At 45.8% G+C, this 14,885-nt stretch overlaps 1 protein-coding gene across 7 annotated transcripts in view; it reads left to right on the top strand.

The window, feature by feature from the left end:
- TLK1 (tousled like kinase 1) overlaps positions 1-14,885 on the top strand; it is an 877,117-nt gene that overhangs the window by 486,761 nt on the left and 375,471 nt on the right. For all 7 annotated transcript variants that reach the window (XM_086956115.1, XM_086956118.1, XM_086956116.1 and 4 more), the window contains 2 exons: positions 10,065-10,175; positions 10,289-10,425. In XM_086956115.1, coding sequence (XP_086812241.1) covers positions 10,065-10,175; positions 10,289-10,425 — 248 coding nt within the window. The remainder of the gene's footprint in view (positions 1-10,064; positions 10,176-10,288; positions 10,426-14,885) is intronic.

Below are 14,885 nucleotides of genomic sequence, written 5' to 3'. Positions count from 1 at the left end.
GTTGCAGCAACAGCTGCCAAGATGTCATCATCTATTTTGCTTTTGGACCTCGTGACTGCTGCAACCAAGTATTTTGATACTGCTGACTTCGCTGCTTCATCAGCAAGCGAATTGCCAACAGCGTGGACCCCCACGCGCTGATGACCGAGAGTATGAATCACAAACACAAGTGGCAGCTTCTCTTTAAGTTCCGCCACTAGGACCCAGATCGTTTTATGTTTTATTGTGCTACCTTTGGAGTCACGAAATTCATTCTGAATCCAAAAGAACAAGTTTTCATTGTAAGACTGGACACAGTAGTAAGAGTCACTTACGATCAAAGTCGTCACACTAGGATCTGCGTACTCCAATGCAAGCATCAGAGCACGAAGCTCTGCTAATTGTGCGGTGCAGTCCCCAAGTGTCTGCGTGTGCACGACACTGGACTTGAACTCATCGTTCACCATGGCACCGACCACAATGGCGCAAGCGGAAACGTAGGCATGTTTAGAGCCATGCGCAACCTGCGCCGAACCATCAGTGTAAATGATGCAATGGAAATCCTCCAACAGCCGCATTGCTAATGGAGCAGGATGAACAAATTCATACTGTAAATACTCCTGCGACCGTAAAGTGGCGTCAAAAATAAACGTGACATCCTGGGACGTCAAGGATGCAGCCCATTGAATCCACCGAGGGTGCAAAGCTTTGGAATTAGGTACACTGGCTTTCGTAACCGCCTCTAAGGCAGGACACGGGGTAACAACCAACATGCGTTTTCCTTGTGACAGGGCACGTTCCTTAAGAATCGCCATCTGCACAGCCGTTAAAACTTTTTCCACAGTGGAAAATCGCAGTTCAGCCGAAGTGTACAAGTGTGACTTGTAAGCAATAGGTACTGTATCTCCTTCATTAAAAGTCAGGTACGTGAAACCTACCCCCCCAGGGATAATCCTTATCACCAGGTTGGTCTGGTTATCACGAGTCTGTAAGTATTCAGAAGCGAGCAAATCAGCCTGCAAAGACTGCAGAATGGCCGAATGCTCAGGCAGCCAGCATGATTTGGAAAAAGATGGTTGTATCAAAGCATACAAAGGCTTGATACGCTGGGCATATTCCGAATGTAAGTCCTTCCGAAATTCAGAAAGCCCAGTAGAGATTGTAATTTTTTCAGTGTTGTCGGAGAGCGCAACTGTGCGCATTTCTCCAGGAAGTGGGGTGCTAAACCCTTCCCTTCGTTGTTAAGCTCGTAACCGAGAAACAACACTGTGTACTCTGCAATGTGCGACTTTGCAAAGTTAAACTTGTAACCGATGTCTGCAAAGTTACAAATTATGCTATTTACTCGACACAGATGCTCCCAAAGATCGTCGTCTGTGAGATAAATGTCATCCACATACGAACAAGCAACTGGGTCGATGCTCTCTAAAAAAGAGACTATGCGGGCGGAGAATACTCCAGGACTGTTCCTATAGCCCATTGGAAGACGCCGAAACATTTTTTGCACACCGCCGCCTGTAAAACTGGTCCATTGGGAACTTAGACCGTCTAATCTATGGGCATAAAAACCATTGGAAATGTCAAGCGTGGTTTTGAACCGTTTACGCTCAAGACTATTCACTAACGCAGAGGCATGAGTATTCTGTACTGCGCAGTTACGGCAATGCGAGTTCAAATGCCTATAATCCAAAACCAAACGATATGAGCCGTCCGGCTTGTTTACAGTAAAAGGGGGGTTATTCATCGGTGACACACACGTTTCAATTACACCTTGATATTCCAATTGTTCAAGGATAGCCGCGACCGAAGCTTTGGCTTCACGTCGTATGGGATATTGAGGTTGAGGCTGTGGCTGAGACCGTAAAGGAATCTCGTGGCTTGGTGACAATTTATCCCAGCCACACTGATTACGGTACACAGCCGGCACAAGCGCCAGAGCCCACTCTTCTGCAAAATGCAGCGCTTCCACTCTCGGTACAGTGTGCGCTAAACTGGGCAGGATTACCTCCTCCCCTCGCGGAGCTGCGAGAACAAAAGGTGGGGGCCAGTCAGCCTCCGAAAGCAAAATGTCATATGTAGACGAGAGATTTTCCCAAAATACCCCTTTTACAGTTCGCTGCATGTCACCTTCAATTAACAGGACAATTTCAAAAAGACGTTCAGGGGGAGCAACATGCGTATCAGCAGTTTCAATCACAACATAAGTATCAGTCGCTGTCACCTTCATCAGTGGACGGAGGGCCTCTCTCACTATGGTAATCTCCGCCGCGCTGTCTAGCAAGGTCAGAGCCCACGTCAGATTCCGAAGCCGCGTTCTCACTATCTGGGGCATATCGATGCACTGTCAGGGCGGCGACTTTCTTCGTAGCAAACTGTGGTCTCCTGGGCGTAGAACCCTCCTGCTGATCTCCTCCGGCACGCGGGCGGGGCTGACCACGTCCTTGCTGGCCACCCCGGCCCCTGCTGCCCCCTCCTCCACCGGTTGACGGAGCCGATGAGTCCTGAAAGGAACGAGGAGAGCGTTGGTCAGAAGCCTGAAACCTATCAGGCGATGTAATCATCGCGCGGTCGCGCAAATCATAAACACGATCCGACTGCACAGGGAACGGAGACGCAGGAGCAGAAACCTGTGTTTGTTGGTGTTGCTGCTTACCCTGATTCTGCTTTTTAGGCCAATTTTGTTTCTTGGACTTTTGTTGACCACCAGTTTCCGATGACCGACCCTGGGGCTGCTTTTACTCTTTATCAGGAAAAGCCTTAAGCCCCTTCGCATTGCGGCCAACCGTTTTATAAGCGGCCACAATGATCCTTGCCAACCGACGGGGTCTCTCGGCCTCGGGAATTAACGCCAAAGCGTTAGCCACCTGAAAGTTCACTGCATCTCCCTTGACATTTGCAAGGATCAGATCGCAAACTACATCAAAGGAGCCACACAGGCGCATACTCAATTCGACCGCAGACTCCGGTCCGTGTTCATCTTGAACACGTTTAAGGACCGCACCCAGATGGGTCACAGACGTGGTGCCGTAGCAACTCGAATAGACCGCTGCAAAAGTCTTACCCCAGGTCTCACAGTCAACAAGCTCAGGTGCCAAATCTTTCGGTAAACTTAGTGTAAGAATCCGGTGTTTATCACCGGGACTCGTATTAGGAAACACAGCTTCAAGCTGGCCGAATTTCTCTGCAAGCCAGAACGGAAAATCATCCTTGTCCTGTGGCTTTTTGCCCATCACGGAATTCACCATGACCGGATTGATTTTCAAACCAGCATGTTCTGCGCGAAGCTGTGCCCCCCCTAGGGGCTGCATCCTGAACATTACGGCTAGTGTAATGAACAAGTGCTCTAATCACTTCTACAGCAACTTCATGAAGCTGCCGCAGATCAGCTATGCCACAAGTGGCGCGTTGAGGGTGAGGAGTGAATCCAGCCAAAGCGGGCCAAGGTGTGCCCGGAATGGACAAAGGACCCAACCTCGGAGCGGTTAAAGCGTGTGGTAGGGCGCCACCAAACCAAACTCCATGCTGCCAAGCGTCAATTGGTACCTCCAGTGCTCTGTACGGAGCATACGGAGCCGGTACAGCCGTAGCAGTGTACGAATGAAAAACGCCAGAATTAGCGTTCACCGGCGGAAATGTCACCCACGAATAAAATAGTTCGTACGGGTAAGCATGTTCCGCACTCACCACTAGAACAACAGCCAAGCCCTCTACAGGGACATCATAAGCCCGCAAACGGTCACGCACCGCAATGCGACTATGCTGCGGGATGTCCACGGCTTGTGCCATGTCAGCACAGGAAAGTGAAAAAACAAAGATTACTTTGTAGCACAACTGGGTAGTAATTCAAAGAAACCGTTTACAGATAGATTCAAGCTTGAAAAAGACCTATTTCAAAAACAGGTAGGTTTTTCCGACACCGCCGTTTTCCGGAAACGGGAATGAAGGTGTTAAGGTTTGAATGATATACTACTCGAGTGTCTTGATATAAGGCCAATCAACGTATGGGCGCCATGTAGCAGGGTTTCCGTTCTCCCACAGAACTGTGCACAGAGATCTAGAACCTGGGTGAGTCAGGGTGACCCAGAACTCAACTTTGTTTCAGAAATCCCCTTACCAAGCTAGCTACAGTGTCTCATCGGTAGTAAATACTTCCCAATGACTTAGACAATCCAGAACATGAACTTAGGGTACCTCAGGTATCGTGGAACACATGAACACTCTTTCGTTATATAATCATTACAAACCGAAACTGGAAGGCAAAGAACACACGTGCAAGTTTGAAATGTTTATTTTTCAATGCAGCATTCTCAAACGCAGTATCTTGTATAATATCAACATACATATTATAAAAATCAGGGTTAGCAGCATAGTCACTAATCCATAATAAGCAAAAGGTGATAGCATGTTATGATGCAAAAATCTATAGAATTCTGTATCACCTATATTTCGCGCACCCTAATTAGCATATTATTTTATATCTAAGAAGGTCTCGTTTGGGTTCTTAGCAGGGCGGCCCCATACCTCTAATTCTCAGTAGGAGGAGATCACATCAACCGCTACCAGCTCTCTGCATGCGAAGCATCAAGTGTGTTGTTTCATTCCCTGTAACTCTATCTTAAACCCACGTAGAGCCCAATGTTGGCAGCAACATTATTTGTGTTATGTCTAACGTGGTGCGAGGATCAGGCCTTCAGCAACCTTGTGTTAGGTTATTCTTAGAGTGTGCAGTTCTCGGTGTGCAGACAGTTGTACCAAGTGTACTAAGCACGACTGATACCAGGGCAATAACATATTATTCTCAAATAAATCACATCTTTCGTCTAGGTTGAAAGCTACAATAACAATTAGGTGTCGTGTGCAAACTGAAGCAGAAAGAAAATATGGCGTTTAAACATTTAATAAGCCCATGCTAACTTAACACAATATATAGAAACGTAGTAACCATATGACACTGCCGACCTATTTCTTTACTGCCCTATTTTGGGAAGGTACTGGAATATCTGGTGAATAAACGTCTAACCTCCTATAATGAAACGCATGCGCTCCTAGACCCCTCTCAGTCGGGGTTCCGCGCCACCCATGGCACTGAAACAGCCGCAATGGAGATCGTGGACAACATCAGACTTACTCTAGACAAAGGCGATTCCGCAAATCTCGTCCTATTGGATCTATCGGCTGCCTTTGACACCATCTCCCACAGCATTCTGAAACATCGGCTGTGGGAGATAGGTGTCAGAGGCAAGGCCCTATCCTGGTTTGAGAATTTTCTTGCCGATCGCCATACCTCTATTAAGGTTGACACTCTTGTATCTAGTAGTCTGCCTCTCACCGTGCGAGTCCCGCAAGGGTCAATTCTAAGCCTCTTGTTATTCAATCTATACCTAACTCCGTTGGCCAACATAATAAAAGCCCATGGTTTCACAACTGTGTCGTATGCCGACAAACTCCGGTGCTTATCACCTGTAACTCTGATTTTCTTGAAACCTGTGTCAGATTTAAAAAGTGTTTGATATCAGCAAATGGATGTGTGACAACAAACTCCAAGTTAACTACAGCAAAACTGAAATCATTCTGTTTGGTAAGGCTAATGAAGTTTGGTCGCAGGATTGGTGGCCCCAAGAACTAGGACCCTGCCCCGTACCTAAGGTGGTGGTATGTGACCTGGGAATCATGATTGATTGTTCTCTTTCCATGAACACCCACATTAACCAAGTAACCGGTGTTTGCTACGGGATCTTGCATAACTGCGTAAAATTTTTAAATGGCTACCTCTCGAAACCAGAAAGCCTCTGGGGCAAGTCTTGATCATAAGCCGCTTGGACTACGGAAACGCTCTGTTTGCTTCCATCAATAAGTGTTTACTCTCTAAATTACAAACGCTGCAGAATGTCGCAGCGAGATTGGTGTTAGGACTACCTTCTAGGTCAGCCACTATTCCCAGCCTTAAACAACTGCACTGGTTGCCAATCCGTCAGAGAAGCCAGTTTAAAATACTAAGTCTGACCCATAAACTTCTTCACAGCACTGGGCCTGCATATCTTGCGAAAAAAATGGTCTGGTATCGTCCTATTAGATCATTAAGATCCAGTTCAAAATCTCTTCTAGTTCAGCCACGGGCTCGGACGTCGTGAAATGGATGTCGATCTTTTTCCTATGTGGCTACTCTACTTTGGAACAAACTACCCCCTCATCGTCTGTCTATTTCCAACCACCAGGTGTTTCGAAAAAACCTAAAAACCTGTCTTTCCCCATAATAATTGATGTTACATCAGTCCCAAAATTCTGTCAAGGTTGTTGTTCTTCACTGCAAAGCGCCCTGAGACCTTACGGTGAATCATGCGCTACACAAAAGCATATGACTTATGACTTATGAAGTGCAGAAATACAGTGTAGGTTTGTCATGGGATTGGGACAGACAGTCAAGGGGATGGTTATCGTCAAGATACTCAGGTGTGCAGAGGTTCGTAGGAAGCCTGTTATTTGAATGGGATTTAAGGACGAGTTCCATAGGGCCAGAAATTGCAGGGGAGGAGGAAGATGGGGAAAGTTTCATGTAAATAAATTGACAATGGAGACCATGTTTTCAAACCACTGTATTCTGATGATTTAGCTAGATTGATTTTTTAATTTTTTATTTGTAATCAAGACCATAGCAATCAGGATGCATTAGGTTATTTCATAAAAGCCTAGGACCGGAGCTCTGTATGGGAATCCATCACTTACGTCGGGGCACTCTGTGTGCATCACCAAAATGATACGCACAGAGAGCACTTTGGAGGAGGGACTCGTCATTAGAATGTTGGCTATAAAGGGGCAATGTTTTGGGAGGAAAAGAAAGAAAACAGAAGCTCTTAGCTCGTGACGGATAATGAGGATAGAAACAGACTAAAAGGGTACAATAAGGGACGTAAAATAAAGGAATTGAAAATAAAGCTGTGAGTGGGGATCTGAGCAAAAGATGGCGTGAGGGGATTAGGTGAAAGAATGAAAGAAAAAAGATTAAGGAATGCAAAGAAAGAATGCACTAGGACGTGATGTGTGTGGGCGCACTCAGAAAACAAGAATAGACCAGATTCTTGAATAAGGAATAAAAGGAACACTGTCTACGATTATAATACATGGACAATGAAAATAAACATAGCAGGTAATCCAATGCCCCTAAAGCAGAACAATAAGCTTGTGGTTCCTATTACTATTCTATTTATTAGAATCCAAGCAGTCCACTGCCCCATAAATACACGCCAGCCCTCTGGACATAGGCTGGGGTCCCCTGGCATATGACTTACCTCCTGTCTCTCAAATCAGGGTCTCACAATCCCGGTAGATTCTTCACTGCTTTCGACCCTAAAAGTACCTCAACAAGACAAGCCCAGCTTCAAAAGTGGTGCGCGTGAGCGATAGTGAAAGCAGCGCAGGGGAGGAGGGGCGGGACGGAGAACATGTATAAGTACATGTTCCAATTTCTAACATACAGTACCCTGCCTTTGGGATCGTTCGGTCTACCTTACGAGTGGCTTATATACATCAAAAAAGGAAGCTTCTGCTTTGCTATTGATTTAAATGACAGTCAAGTTAGCAGTTGAAAACTGCCCCTCCAGACTGCAGTGGCAGACTAGGAGCCATGTTTTACCTATGTCATACCCAGGGTGGCACAACCAGTGCTGCACCCCCTGGGCGACCCTCTTAACTTACGGGCAGTGGGTACCCAGGGTATCACATACTAGGGACTTTAAGTAAACAAGCCTATGCCAATTGGGTATAAGCAAATCAAGCATACATAATTTAAGGTCAGGGCACTTAGGTCTGGGAAGCAAGTCTCTGTGTCCTCTGAGTTGAAAAGCCAGTAGCATCAGTCCAAAACATTGGGGGTGACCATACAGGGAGAGGCATTTCCTCACTAGGACATGCATTCTTTCTGGCAAAATATTGCATTTTCCAAAATGTGGTCATCATTCACCATAAACGAAACTTGCATTCTATTTTCATTTGAACTGTGTTCAGTGCGATTTCTTTTGCCGTAGTTTAGGAATTGTGGGTAGCATGCAGGGTCATTAACTATTCCATCATTGCCTTCTCTCCAGCTGCTATGCGCCCGTCTCTATCTGCGTTTTCTTCGAGGAGCAGCGTTTGAAAAAACCCACTCTGTCTCCATTTGGGGATTTTCCTTTCCATGTTAAACGCTACAGCGGATAGAAGAAGCTGGGCCACAAAGTCTCTATTTCACTATGTGCAGCTTTAGATTGCAGGTTGCATTGGGTCTTCTGTGCTTAAGTACCTGCGCAACAGGCACCTGTGGGTCTCTGGTCTCTCTGCAATGTAATTCGTGGGTTTACACCCATTTTTTCACTCCAGCTATAACAGTCCCAGCTACCACCTCTGCCATGTCAGAGGACATGGGTCCAGTCATACGTTGGGGAATATCTTCGCAATTTTCAGTGCCTCCCCCGACCTCTGCCTTGCCTCTTCAGCCCAGTAATACCCACACTCCTGTCGATTTGGAGAGGGCTGTACCTGTTGTCACTGGCAGAAATGGCCTCTACAAGGGAGAATTTGCACCAGGATAACCCCTCTCCAGTGGGAACTCCTTTAGTCCATATGCCTTCCCTTCTGTGGGGGACCAAGAGAAACCAGCCTAGGAGTGCCCCAGGGATGCTCCCTAAGCCCCACTCTCTTCAACATCTACATGGCCCCCCCCTCGCAACCATCGTCAGAAACCAGGGGCTCAACATAGTCTCCTATGCCTACGACACCCAGCTCACCCTCTCCCTCGCCATAGAACCCAACATCACCAGGCATAACTTCCAAGAAGGGATGAAAGCCGCCGCCACCCGGTTGAAGAAGAGTTGCTTGAAACAGAACTTGGAGAAAACAGAAGCCCTCATCATTGTCTCCACCCTCTCTATGTGGGATGACACCTTGTGTCCCCCCTCGGAACCCTCCTCCTCACCCCGAACGGACCACTCACGAAACTTCAGCATCATACTAAACTCATCGCTCACGATGAACCTCCAGATCAATGCCATACCCTTGGCCTGCTTCAACACCCTCAGCATACTCCAAAACACGTTCAGATGAATCTCATCCGAATCCAGAAAAATTGTCATGCACCATCAGTAGCAGACTAGACTAAGGCAACGATCTCTACCTGAAATCGATAAGAAACTACTTAGCAAACTCTAGACCGTCCATAACACCGCAGCCAGACTGATCCTAGACATCCCCGTCACAACCACATCACCCAACACCTCAGCGATCTCCTCTGGCTCCTCATCGTAAGAAGAATAACCTTCAAGCTCCTCGCTCAAGCAAACATCGGACCAGCATACCTCAACAACCGCCTCTGTTTCCACGCTCCCAAGAAACTCATCCGATCTGCTGACCTCTCTGGCCACCTTCTCCCGCATCTACAAGACCAGAACAGGAGGAAAGTCCTTCTCCTACCTTGCAGCCAAGGCCTGGAACGACCTTCCCTTACACCTCTGGCAAGAACCTACGCCTCTCCAGTGCAGGAAGGACCTCAAGATTTGGCTCTTCAGATGACCCCAGCACTCGATTGAGCCGCAATATCCCCCCACCCCCTTGCCCTAGCGACTTGAGACCCTCGCGGGTGAGTAGTTGTGCTTTACCAACCCATGATTGATTGGTTAATTGAATCCTTCACCTCGCCAACTTGATGATTCGCTTCTCACCCCGAATCTGTTAATGGCAATAAATGAGTGGAGTTTCAGCTAGGAGCTCTATAAAGAGTGTAAGCCTTAGTTCCTGGCTGCCACATACATTATATGTATTAACATGCCAAAAATTAAAATAACTTGAGTGTTGCGACTTCCAAATGTGAGGTGCAGTTGGCTATGTGATTTTTTTTTTCTTTTTTTTCTTCTCCTTAACGATTTACTAACAGTGCATGCAATTGCTTCTTGAATAGATTCCACATTTTTATAAATTTTTGGTGAGTGCCAAACCATGAATAGTGACTTTTTAAATTGATGTTTCCTTCCCACTATGCACATTAAACTTTGTCTTGTAATTGCTTAATCCTTTCATGCCCCTTAATGTGACTTCATACTAGTTTCATTTCATTTTAGACAAACTGTGATCTAAGAAGACAAATAGATGAACAACAAAAAGTTCTTGAAAAATACAAAGAAAGGCTAAACAAATGTATTTCAATGAGCAAAAAACTTCTGATTGAAAAGGTGAGTGCAAGCATTTCTGCCGTAATGTTTAAGGACCTAATGGTAAATTATGTTAAAGACGTTCATGTTTAATTAAATTGCTATTAATCTGAAAACAATATCCCTTTTCTCAGAGCACGCAGGAAAAACTGGCAAGTAGAGAGAAGAGCATGCAAGACAGGTTACGCCTCGGGCACTTTACGACTGTTCGACATGGAGCTACATTTACTGAGCAATGGACAGACGGATTTGCATTTCAGAATCTTGTGAAGTTAGTTGCATTTGATTATTTTGATCAAAACATATAATTTGTTGTGCATTTGAAAGGGCATTGCTGTTATCACCATTAATTTCATCTGATGCAGACGTTGCAGATGACCCGGGGAAAAATTATTTATTTTTTGGAGCTAATGATTATAGTACTAAAAGATTATATTTTTGGATATATTAAATTAAGCAAAACGTGAAAAGCATTACATGAAATCAAGATTTTAAGTGGGAAGAAAAAAGTGGGAGTCTCTAGAGGGCGTTGCCTATGTAATTAAGTGCATGGATTAAACACATAAACTAAATTTCTGTGCGCCCCATAGTGTGCCACCCAACCGGTATTTTGGGGCCTCTATGCTTTTGTTATTGGAGCCAGATCTACAACACGACAACTGATATACCCTGAAAACCGCCAGGACTATTGGCTTTGTCAGCTAAACCGTAGCTGTTTAAGATAAATCAGCGACAGTGATGATTTTGTTGTAAATAATTAATATTGAACAATTTTCCCTTCTGAAATTGTGAGACTGTGAATTAAACATTACTGAGGCCTATGCACGGTCTAGTTGTCTTCAGTGTCTCAATCGAAACTATTATGCACTCTATTCTTCTATGCTCTTATTCTCTCCAACTTCTCAATCTGCATTTCTTACACCTCATCTTTCCTCTTTAGCTACCTCTTTTCACTCATTCCTGAATGCACTTCCTTACATTTTCTTGACTTCACCACCCCCCCTCAATCAGTGTATCCACTCACCTGAACTAACTGCGTTTTCTTTCTCCTTGTTAATATTTTGACAGCTGTGTACTTCATCCACACACGTGCACTGAATCACAGTTGCCACTGAAATACTTGACCGTTGCTCAGTGTTCTCGGGAGAGAGGCCAAGGATTGGAATACCGTGTATTCTGAAAACCTTTTTGACCCATGACTGGGAATGTGAGAAACTCGTACTGCCTTGAACCTCAATTCAGCAGCACTTAAATCATGACCTGTTATATGCACCTGGAGGGGACTTAGTTCAAAGTATGCACTATACAAGAGTAATGAGCTACACGAAAAAAAATACAGAAATGCAACATTCGTTTACACCACCTGCATCACCTATTGTGTTTTTTTAACTTATTTTCTTTTTGTGATGTGTGTCTTGGTCCCATTTACTCTACTTTGACGTCCTCTGTTACCCATAAACACTAATGCCCTTATGTTTTGTCTTCCCACTCCTTAAAATGCTGCTACTGACCAGACCCTTGTTTCCTGGAATGACAAAAATAAAGCAAATAAAATATATTTGCCCGCGTTGCAACCTAGTGGAGGAGTGTATTTTTATATCTTTTATTTGGTCCAAAAAGGCTTAAGGCAGGTTTTTGTCAGCCTGCCAAAATCTTCAGGCCCACATCTGTCCACAATACTAGTTGATGCTACCATATCTATTGAAGAGCATGGTTATGCAGTTGTTTTGTACTTATGGTAGCATATTGGTGCATACCCAACGATTATTTATTGATTTTAATTGTGACGAAGGTGGGACATAAAAATAGGACTGTTTTGAGTAGTGCCCTTCCATGTTTCGGTGTATGAAGTTCTTTCACAGCTTTGTCATAACAATTTGGACACCATGACCACTGCTCATAAGTTGAAAGAATGGGCTAGCTTTTATGTATATCAGATTGTATATTACAAGGGCATTTTAAGAGGCTGCTCTGCCTATTTCCTAATGCAATGCAAAATTGACTGAGTTAGAGCTATCTGGGACCAAGGACGCCAAAGTGGACTTTGAGGAAGTGTTCTTGCCGATTTCAAACTACCCCACCAACACAACTTCAACACCACCTCCCCCTATTGATCTCCATCGCCCCTAAACACCCAGCACATTCTTTTACCCTATTTTATGTAACTCCTGTTTTTAATGCACATTGTTTTACTTTATTGTAATTGTTTGCCTATCTTGTAAAGCGCTCTGATACCCCCGGGTCCAGTAGCGCTATATAAAACCTTGGAAATAAATAAATAAGGTGCTGCAGTACATTAGTAAGCAGGGCAATTTACTTGGAGACACTAGGTCACTTTGTTGCAATGTAAGGTAGAGTCAAAAATGTTCAGCATAACGCCACACCATGCAATCCTACAGGAAAAATGAAGATAACACTTGTAGGTAGGTACAACGACTTTAGGTGTAGTCCTTTTTGACAGTAGAACCAAGGTTCCCCAAGGTTAAATTCTGCACTCAATGTGCACCACCAGCGTCACTATGGCGGCCGGGTACAGAGTGCAGGGGTGTCCGTGCTAGTCAGTGGGGAGTGGGGGGCACATTGGTTGGCGGCTGCTTACAGGCAGGTAAACTGTCCTTAGAGGACAATCTCTAGGATTTAAGGTAAATACAAAGGGGGGCCCAAGGCAGCCCCAAAACAACACTCCCAGCGGCACAGGGGTGGCCAGGTGCAGTGTGCTCACACAGCGCCAGGCGACCAATGTTACCGTATGGAGATTTTCTATTCCGGTTTTATGCTGCAGGCTCAGATCTGGCTGATGAGGGCTGAAAGCTCCAAACTGGTCCTGGGATGCTTGTTTCTAGTCCAGGGAGGACCTGGCTTGGCAGTTCGGGCTGGACTGTTCCCATGGGACAGAGGTTTAAGACTGATTTGCATATGGCTGGGTTCAAACTGGAATGGCATCGTGAGCAAAAAAACAATGGATTTAGGCCCAAATCTCTGTACTGGGGTGAATGTATGACATTGTTCTGCATTCTGTCCATCAACTGTTGTTTTTGCATTTGTCACCCTGAGTGAGACAGGTATGCTCAGACCTGAGTCCTGTGCTCTCCATGCGACTGGAATCAAGCTATTCTGGCAGATGAGGGCTGAAAGCCCGAAACCGGTCCTAGGATGCTTGTTTCCAGTCCAGGGAGGACCTGGCTTGGCAGTTCGGACTGGACTGTTCCCATGGGGCACAGGGTCAAGACTGATTTGCATATGCCTGGGTTCCAACTGGAATGGCATGGTGAACAAAAAAAGGATGGATTTAGACCCAGAGCTCTGTACTGGGGTGAATATATGACCAGGGCTTTAAGTGGGCGGGGTCTGAGCACCAGCAGTTTTTTTTTTTACAGAGGCCTTGAAACGGGTCTCTATCGGGCTCTGTTTTGTGCTGTGGCACAGGAGGTCCGTTGTTTTCGAGCCTTATAAGGGAAGGGAAACCCATTAAAGAGAGTCAGTTTCTCTCTGGATTTCTCTTCTCTTTTCAGAACTAAGGAGAAGCAACATTGTCATGGTGTCACCAGGGCTTTATGTGCAAGCTTTTTCAATATTATATACAAGACACAGTTGCTGCTTATTTATCTTTTGCAGCTAACAACCATTGACAAAGCCAATAGTCCTGACTTGTAAGTATGATGTTACTTGTTGTATCACATATCTGGATTCAGTGACAGAAACAACAAAATCCCAGTCAGGGGGCACACTGTTCTAAGCACAAACTTTTAGCTTACTTTTTTAAGCCACGCCCTTAATTACATTGGCCACGCCCCCTTGAGAGACCCACAGTTTTTTCATCCCACTTAAAGCCCTGTGTATGACATTGTTCTGCATTGTGTCCATCAACTGTTGTTTTTGCAGGCTCAGACCAGGAAGTCTTTTTGGTGGAACCAACAGCCAGGGGAGGAAGTTGAGGTGCCAGGCGATGTCTGGATACCATAGGTTCTGGTCACCAGGACGCAGGACCGGAGGATGCAGGGGTGTCTTTGGGCATCAGGTTTCTCCTTACTAGGCAGGTGGGCGGGTTTGGATTTAGAGGCGGCAGGTGTCGTCACGAAGGCTGGAAGACATCACCCCTCGATAGATTTGGGCTGGAGACTGCTGTTAAACCTCATCTGGACCGGTGGGCCTCCTGGACTTAAGCCTTTGGCGTCTGGGGCAGTGGTAGGTCTGGAAGGTGAGTATTTGCGGCTTCGCTGGGTCTTTGAGTTATTTTTGGAGACCGAGCCACTGTCTACGAGAGTCTTGGGTCTTTTTTAAAGCTGATCAGTCCTCTCAGGGTTTTTGGAGATCGCTGGTCTTCAAGCTGTAAGTCATCGTGCTGCAGGATTTGCATTAAGGTGCAGGCAGGCCGGTAGGGCTGAGGCCAAAGCAGTGGTGGCATGGATCTTTTGCTGCGTCGTCATCTTCGCAAATCTTCTTAATTCTTCAGGAACTGCTGAGCTGGGTTCAGGGGTGCCCATAAATACTGTATTCTCACCTACCCCACCTGAGGGGTGGGGTTGGAAGAGGTGGGCACTCCTTCTGGGCTGTCCCCTCCTGCCTGTCTTCCTGCCGAAATGGGGGTGAAGACAGGAAGGGGGTTGGCTCTTGCTACCAGGAGAGGCGGGGTCTCGTTGCAAAGGGGGCAAGGCCTTTTAAGCTCCCCTGGCACAGGTGGCTCTTCCTAACCTGGAGAAGGTGTGGACACCTCTGCCCAGGAAAGGCGAA

This window comes from Lissotriton vulgaris, chromosome 2_1 (genome assembly GCF_964263255.1).
Source record: "Lissotriton vulgaris chromosome 2_1, aLisVul1.2, whole genome shotgun sequence".
NCBI classification, from domain to species: domain Eukaryota; kingdom Metazoa; phylum Chordata; class Amphibia; order Caudata; family Salamandridae; genus Lissotriton; species Lissotriton vulgaris.
Note: the sequence above shows the minus strand (reverse complement) of the source record. Positions and strands in the feature narration are given on the sequence as shown.